General features: G+C 37.8%; 2 protein-coding genes across 4 annotated transcripts; both read left to right on the forward strand.

Moving 5' to 3' along the window:
- Positions 1–698: 698 nt before the first annotated feature.
- LOC132167298 (uncharacterized) lies at positions 699–2,234 on the forward strand. Of its 3 annotated transcripts, XM_059578218.1 has the most exons (4): positions 699–835; positions 1,470–1,697; positions 1,801–1,967; positions 2,092–2,234. In XM_059578218.1, the coding sequence occupies exons 1-3, from the start codon at positions 773–775 to the stop codon at positions 1,954–1,956; spliced, it is 447 nt and encodes a 148-aa protein (XP_059434201.1). In that variant the 5' UTR covers positions 699–772; the 3' UTR covers positions 1,957–1,967; positions 2,092–2,234. The 3 variants fall into 3 exon arrangements, with proteins under 3 accessions (XP_059434201.1, XP_059434200.1, XP_059434202.1); XM_059578217.1 differs by lacking the exon at positions 2,092–2,234 and having other exon boundaries at positions 1,801–2,079; XM_059578219.1 differs by lacking the exon at positions 2,092–2,234 and having other exon boundaries at positions 1,813–2,079.
- A 182-nt stretch (positions 2,235–2,416) lies between these two features.
- Positions 2,417–4,192, forward strand: LOC132162130 (UDP-glycosyltransferase 89B2-like). Its single transcript, XM_059572392.1, has one exon. It carries the CDS (start codon positions 2,665–2,667, stop codon positions 4,039–4,041), a length of 1,377 nt encoding a protein of 458 aa, XP_059428375.1. The 5' UTR covers positions 2,417–2,664; the 3' UTR covers positions 4,042–4,192.
- Positions 4,193–8,378: the final 4,186 nt, after the last annotated feature.

Raw genomic sequence — 8,378 nt, forward strand, 5'->3', positions numbered from 1 at the left:
ATTACCTTCAAATCCGTGAGGATCCAATCTTTTCTTAGAATTTTTTTGGAAAAATTTTACTTTAAACCATCACTTGTTTTGAGAGATTCTCCTCAAATTTCAAAAGTTCTCAATTTAACCTCATGAATTTTTAATTTAATTCAATTTGCCTTCCATCCATTAACTTCTAACTAAAAAGATTAAAGTACCATTAGATATTTTTTTTTTTAACTTTTCTCATATTTTATTATATAAGAAAGTCTTATGAGTTACTACAACCTACGTACACATGCTCCCTCCAACTAATTCTCCAATCTCTCATCATTATCTTTAACATGTCTCTGACATACGACCACATGAAGCACACATGCCCACTCCTCAGTCCTCATCTATTGCCATGGCCCACTGCCCATACACAATCATTTATCATCCTCATCCGAACAACCCCTCATTGGCATGACACGTGTCCGTCATTCATATCGACACCTATTCTAGATGATGGACGCGTGGCAGCTTGTGACAATTTTGGGTAAATGCAAACAGTGCACGCCGCGTGCAAAATTTTTTTTTTAAAAAAAAAAAAAAAAAAAAAAAAAATTTTTGTACGGGCGTGCCTTGCACGCCGCGTACTCTGTATCAGGACTCGACAATTTTTTTTGTCTCTCACCGTATGTTACCCTTTTAAAGGAACCTCTTAGAACTCTTATAGTCCCAAACAAGACCTCCCCACTTCTCTGAGACAAAAAAGACACAAAGATCAGTTTGTTTCCTGAGAAAAAGTATTGTATTGGCAATGGCAATGGCTCTCGTCATTGAGGAACCCATTATTTCTAGGCTTGATCGTTTGGATCACATGGTTAGTATCTATATATATATGGGTGTGTTGTGTATTAATTTCCCTATGATAGAAAGCTTGATATAGATATCCAAGCTATATTTTGGTAACATTTTGGAAACTCTTTTTTGCTTCTTAGAGTTTTCTTCGGGTCAGGTCAGATAACTTCTCCAACTTAATCTATTAAATTGATATGGACTACGACTAAGGTGGTAGTAGAGTTGGTAAAGCATCATAGGATAAAATTCAATTTTTCCTTCCTTTCTTCTAATGATTATGGGTTTGAATCCACTTGCAGTAGTAGTCTGCGAATCAGATGTCCCAAAAAAGGGACTTTACCAACTTGTACTACCAACTTGTACTTTAGTGGGGTTGTGGTGACGGATTCGTAATATTAGAAAAGTTATCGATATTTTTGTACTTCTAAAAAGCTTGAAAAAGACATTATGATCTCTAGGTTCAAACTTAGTAAATTCAAGATATTTAATGAAAAACTATAATTCTTAAACATAATAAATTCAAGATATTTAATGAAAATCCTAATGGAGGATAACACTATCAATAAAATTGATGGCTTTTTTAAGGGTTTTTTTTTTTTTTTTCTAATGAGATTTGTGTACAAATTTTCATGTACTTGGTTAATACATGGCATCAGTTGAGGCACTTGGAGGAAATTAAAGGGTGCAACAGATCCCCAAAGAGCTCATGTGCATCCGTTGGATCAAGCGGGACCCCGACGAGCGATGGGCAAAGGTCGTCCACTGATTTCTCCCCAAAGAGCCTAGAGAAGCACAGCCGTCCGCTCAACCACGTGCTAATGGAGACCGAGGTGAAAGGAACGCTTATTGAGAGGCTTGAGCAAGTAGAGGACCGTGTACTGAAGGTAAAAGAAAAACCACAACAATGAACCAATCATGACCGTTTGATGAATGATATATAGAGGGTAAGGAGCATGTTAATCTGATGAGCCTGATGTATTGTATCAGCTGTGTTTGCAGTTGGAGGTGGAATTTGACGCGGAGAGGAAAATATTGGAGGCGAAAAGTGTGAAGAAGAAGAGTCGTCCCAAGGAGGGATTGAAGCAACTCGTCAAACATTGTGTGACGGGAAAAGGAAAACATAATAAATCAAGGAGTGATTAGTGTTCTATGAGGTGTTCATATAGGCTTTGTTTAATATGTTAATATTTTTTAGAACTTTTTTTTTTTTTTTTTTTTAAATGTATTTTGATGTAATATAAATGCTAAGAGTTGATGCATCATGCCTTGTTTTTGTAGTTGCTCTGCAAAGGTGCACCAATGAAGTGCTTGATCGTGGTTTTGTTTCAAGTAAATGTAAAGGTGTAGAAGTAGTGAAAGAAAGCAAAGAAACTTGCTTTTGGCGGAATGAAGTCTCAGTTTCCTTCTCATTGTATATATAGGCAAAGAGTTACAATTGTAATCAAGTTTGACAAACTTAAATTTGAAAAAAAAAAAAAACTAGGAGACCTAATTCAAAACAAACAAGTAGAACAAATACAACTAGAACATTAAGAGAAGAGATCGTAGTAAAAATATCAATAATAAATATTATTTGATATAGAACGAATTTTTGGAGAAATATCAATAATAAATAATTAAATATCATGCGAATGCGTACAAGAGTGCATGTGTTTTGTTGCTGCACCCGAGCCTTTTTATGCGCTCGAGCCATTGAGACGTGTGCAAGAGTGCATGTGTTTTGTTGCATAAAGGAAGAAGATAATGCAGTAAACCCTTTTAGCAATTTTAGCCCCACTGCCCGGCAAACACTGAAAAGTGAAAGTAAAAACCCAAGGAATATATAGCCTCCCAAATTTCTCAAGCTCAACCATGTCCACCCCCGGCGTGCACATCGCCGTTTATCCCTACCCAGCCGCCGGCCACATCATACCCCTCCTCGACCTCACCTATCGGTTACTCACCCGTGGCCTAACCGTCACCGTTTTAGTCACCCACGATAACCTCCCTTTGCTTGACCCCTACCTCTCCTCCCACCCATCTTCTCTCAACCACTTGATCCTCCCATCCCCTGACATGGCCGCTCCCCAACAGAAGAGGTTCTCCGCTAACATGCGCGCCCTGCGTGACCTTCACTATCCTATCCTCCTCCACTGGTTCCAGTCCCACTCCTCGCCGCCTGTGGCCATTCTCTCAGATTTCTTCCTCGGCTGGACCCACCACCTCGCGCGTGAGCTCGGCGTGCCACGTGTCGTCTTCTCTCCCTCCGGTGCCTTTGGGATGTCGGTGGCTTTTTCCATGAGTCGCGACCAACCGAAAAACGATGATCCGGAGAACATCAATTTCCCAGTTTCGCTTCCGAGAATCCCGAATTCCCCTGTTTACCCTTGGTGGCAGGTCCCCCAGCAGTACAGAATCGGCCAAGAAGGAGACCCAGATTGGGAATTTTACAAAAGCAACATGCTGGCCAATACCGTGAGTTGGGGATTGGTGTTTAACTCGTTCGCGGAGTTGGAAGGCGTTTACTTTGACCATTTGAAAAGAGAGCTGGGGAATGATCGGGTGTGGGCAGTCGGACCTGTATTGCCTCTGGAGGAGGTGGCTAACAGAGGTGGGGCCAGCTCTGTGCCACGTCACGAGGTCATGACGTGGCTGGACTCTCGTCCCGACAACTCGGTCGTGTACGTTTGCTTTGGGAGTCATGCGGTGTTGAATAGCAAGCAAATGGATGTGGTGGCTGCCGCGCTGGAAGTTAGCGGGGTCCACTTCATTTTGTGCGTGAAGTTTCCGGATGCGCATGGCGAGGAGCCCGGCGGCGTGATTCTTGATGGGTTCAAAGATCGTGTGGACGGCAGAGGTCTTGTGATCAATGGGTGGGCGCCGCAGGTGGCCATTCTGAGGCATCGAGCCGTGGGTGCGTTTCTAACTCACTGCGGGTGGAACTCGGTGTTGGAAGGGATTGCCGCCGGCGTTGTGATGCTGACGTGGCCGATGGGTGCAGACCAGTTCTCGAATGCCAAGTTGTTGGTGGACGAATTACGGGTGGGAATCCCAGTTGGTGGGGCCACTCAAAACATCCCGAAGTCCACCGAGTTGGCTCGACTATTGAGAATCTCGGTTGTCAGAGATAGGCCGGAGAGGGTCCGAGCCAAAGAGCTAAGTGATGCAGCCCTGGCTGCCGGTAGAGGGGGAAGTTCACATCAAGCTTTGGAAGAAATGGGGAAGCTATTAGTTGATTATAAGAAGTAATTTATTTTAGTATTTTAGCTAGTTTATTTTTTATTTTTTTGGATTTTGTGTCTCTAGTTTCAGTTGCCACTGAATCTTCCTTATGTTTTGTAACGAGACTTGCCCTAAATTAAAGTGAAATATTGCTAAAGTTGAAATCCTTGGAACAAGAGAGAAACAGAGAGAAGAGGGCTTGCTGCTTCTATACGGTCGTGTGGCAGAATCAATCAATCAATCACAATGTGACTTATCAGCGATTAAAAAAAATGCAAAAAATTAAAATTATAACAAAACACTAAATCAAAATGAGGGCAGCTACAGTAAAATTAATGTGAAAAAAAGTAAGAATGTTTGGTTAAAAAAAAAAAAAAAAGTGGTATAGAAAAGTGAAAAAGTTTTGTTTTGTAGTGATTTTTTTATTTGAATAATAATAAAAAGTAAATGATTTGATATTAAAAATGAAAAAAGTTAGAATGTTTTGATGTTGATTTTTTTGAGAAATTGTGATGAATAGTGTTTTGACCAACCCCATCCCCATTACCAAACAAAGCCCAAATGGGTTGGCGTGGCCACCTCGTGACATCTAAGGTGGCGCGAGCCGCCTCCACCTTCCTCTTGGGTGACTTGCTGGCCACCTTGGGTGGTTGGGGTGATTTTCTAATTTGTTTTTTTTTTTTTTAATTAATAAAACTTGATAATCAGGTGTGGTTGTTTTTTTTTTTTTTTTATTTTAATTTTCTTCTTATTGTATGCTAAGCTAAGATGTCAGTTTGTGAATGAAGGGCATAAAACCCTAATTTTATGCCAATACCGTATTAAAGTTATTCCCAGAAGAATTATATGAAATGGACATAATCAATGAAAAGTTGAAATGGTCCATGGTGCTGGAGAAGAAGTAAAAGAGGTGTCAATGAGTTTGGTAGAGGCATTATAGGCCGGCAACTTCCCAAGTTTTGGTCCATCAAAAGGAGTAGGCTATAGGTGCCTCCTAGGATATTGGTAGAGGCATTATAGGCCGGCAACTTCCCAAGTTTTGGTCCATCAAAAGGAGTAGGCTATAGGTGCCTCCTAGGCCTATATCCTTGGCCCAACTCTCTTGGCTCTAGGGCTTCCTTTTGGATGAGTGGGGCATCAAGATCCCAATCTTCTTAGTTTAATATTTGATTCGTGTACTATAATATTTAATTAAAATAAAAAGTGAATGACAAAAAAAATGTTTGACTTCAAGACCTAGCAATTTGCTATGATATAGTTAGAACAATTTTCTTATGTTCAATAGTGACCAAATTGCATGTCAATGGTGCTAGCATGAGATAATTCGATGCTTAAGTTAGTAAACGTTTGAGAAAGAAGAATAGTAAAATGCTTTACAATCAAAGTTTTGAGTTAGGGTCAAAACGATCAAGACTTACCTTTTATGGTGGTTCTCATAAAATTACTTTTATCCCTTATTCCATCTTCCACACGATGGCCTAGATTTAAGTGTTGGGTATTCCCTAAATAAGGAACGTATCCTATGTCATGGTATGTATAGTGGTTATTTATTCTTGTAGCACACACTATAATTCTCAATAAATATTACGTTAAAATCATAATTTGTCCCAAAAATTTCATTCGACAAAAAAAATAATTGATTAAATTATTTAATTAATATTTTAACATATTTGTTATATTTCACTAAGTTTATTGTATCCGTTCAAACTGTTTTATTTATTTATTTATTTATTTTTGTAATAAAACACTGCAGAGTTTTAATCATTTTTGTCATAAGTCTGCAGATTCCTAATCATTTTCACATTTGTTGGTAAAGTTTTACTGCACAAAAAGAATTTTGTATTGTTATGATCTTTGGGAAACTCTTCATCCGATGGGGAAGGGCATTAGCTAAATCTTTTCACCAGCTTCTTCTTCTTCTTCTTCTTTTTCTTGGGAAAGTCTCTTTTTCCCACACAGCAAGTAATCCTCATGATAGCCTTTTTCTATCTAATTGGCACTTGAAAGTCATAGTACACATGATAATCTGCATGCCTTGAGAAGCTGAAAATCCTCCTAATCACTCCACACATGCCCTTCAAACTTTTACTTCAACTTTCTCTTTCTTTCACTTCAAATCTCTTACTTTTCCATGGCAAAAATTTGCATATAGACATGATCGAATCCAAAATTTGCATATAAATATGTACCGAAAACAAAAACAATAACAAATTTGCTTCCAAACAAGCATCAATTTCTTGAATTTTTTGTTTGAAATTTCTTTGAATGAGAGAGGAGTATAGGGCTGCTCGAGCAATCGAGCAAATAGACCCTGTATTTCGAGCTGTCTAAAATTTATTTGGATCGAATATTTTTTGAAATTTGAAAAAAAAAAAAAATTAATTAATTAATTAAAAATTAGGACAAAATATTTGGGAAAATCTCAATCCTGTTATTGGCCACACATGACCATGTGATTGACAAGATAGCCATACAGAGTACAGTCACAGACCATCTGAATTGACCAAATTCTTGCATTGAAAAGGTTATGAAAAACGCAATTATTTATAGCCTTGAATGTCTCCTAATTGTAGGCTGTACACGTGGCAGAGATAAAGTTATAGATGGGACCCATCGTAGACAACTCTGTCTGATGGTACAATGATTCAAAATACTTTCGGCAAATCGGACGGCCAAGATTGCCCCATCTAGTCAGCAACAAATCCAGAATTTTCTTCCTTTTATGTGGGACCAAACTGTGTACCACTCTCTATAAACCACCCATTTTTGATCTTCATCAGAAGAGGGACAAAGAATTGTTCTCAAAGAAGCATCATTTTCCTCAGCCTAAAAATTGATGGGTGAAGGAACTAGAAAACCTACTAACAAACACACAATGTGATCACATGATGGGAACCGTTGATGAATTATGAGCATGCCAAGTGTACAATGATTAGGGTACATAAAAAAATCCAACATTTGGGGTCCACGTTAGATTGGTTCCCATTCGAGGGAGCTAATTGAAATACCCAAATGGGTCTTTTTTATATATTTTAGATATGTGATGCTATGGCACCAAAAATTGCTTTTCAAAAGGGGACCCAATTGGGTTTTGTTTGTTAATCTGTATAAATAGCTTCTTTAAAAGGTAGTTGAGGTGGCATTATCCAAACCCTACAACTATTCACCTTCGTTTAGATCTCTATTTCAACTGTATGCATGTATTACTACAATGCTTCTTTTTGTGCACTCTCGAATAGTGTCGCATTTCTAATATAGCGGAAAATTTTTTATACGACTTATAAACTTGATATAAAATTAATAGATTAAGGTTGAGATGTTTGACTCGTTTAATTAGATGGGTCGATTTAGTGCTGGCTTATATAGTTTTATACGCATGCTTTGACATGATTTATGTTAAATTACCAGTTTTCCTGAAAACTTAAGCTGATATGAAGAGATAAATTTAATCACTTAGTCAATACTTTAACACTCTCCCTCACGTGTGGGCTCAAACTCTCATTTAATAGATAAGGCTCAACACGTGGAATATTTCATTTAAATGGGGGATGAATTGACGGAGTCAAGATTTGATCCCATGACCTTTGGCTTTGATACCATGTTAAATCACTAGTTTTCATGAAAGCTTAAGCTAATAAGAAGAGATAAAATTAATCACTTAATCAATACTTTAACAAACCTGATACATGACATGAAGAGCTGGCAATTGTTTACACGACCTACAAAAATGACACAGGGTCAGTTCAACGTTAGCGTCCGATTGTGCGCAATGAAGAAAACAAACTCAATATGAAATTAGTGGTTTAGGGTTTAACGGTCTGGCTTGTTCAATTAAATATGTTAAGTCATGACTGACCTATACAAGCTTATATGTATGTCTCGACACAACCCGTATTTAACACGCGAACAAGAATTGTCACCCATACTTTCAAATCTAAAGGGTTTGGTTTGAGTCTAAACCCATTGAAATTAGATATCCCAATTTCAATGAATCCACTTTAAACTTACCCAAGTCGCAACTCAAGTCCAAATACCAAGTGTGCTTCTCATTGGTAAAATTATACGAGGTTTTGGCAGAATTATACTATATTTTTATTGTGCAAATTAGACATTAACTTTTACTTTTCGAAGTGTTTTTCATTAGACAGTTGATTTCTAATCTTTCAAGTTTCTAGCCTAATTTTAAGAAACTATCTACTCTTTCAATAATTTTAAAGAATAAACTCTACTAACTACTTTAAGCCTCCAACAGCTAGTGCAATGATGAGAATATTAATTTATACATTTAATTAATCTCCAATTTTTTATTTTTATATTATGAAAAGGTTTTGTTAGCTTATCCAATAGATTTTAGCACTTAATAG

Source organism: Corylus avellana, chromosome ca1 (genome assembly GCF_901000735.1).
Source record: "Corylus avellana chromosome ca1, CavTom2PMs-1.0".
Lineage (NCBI taxonomy): Eukaryota > Viridiplantae > Streptophyta > Magnoliopsida > Fagales > Betulaceae > Corylus > Corylus avellana.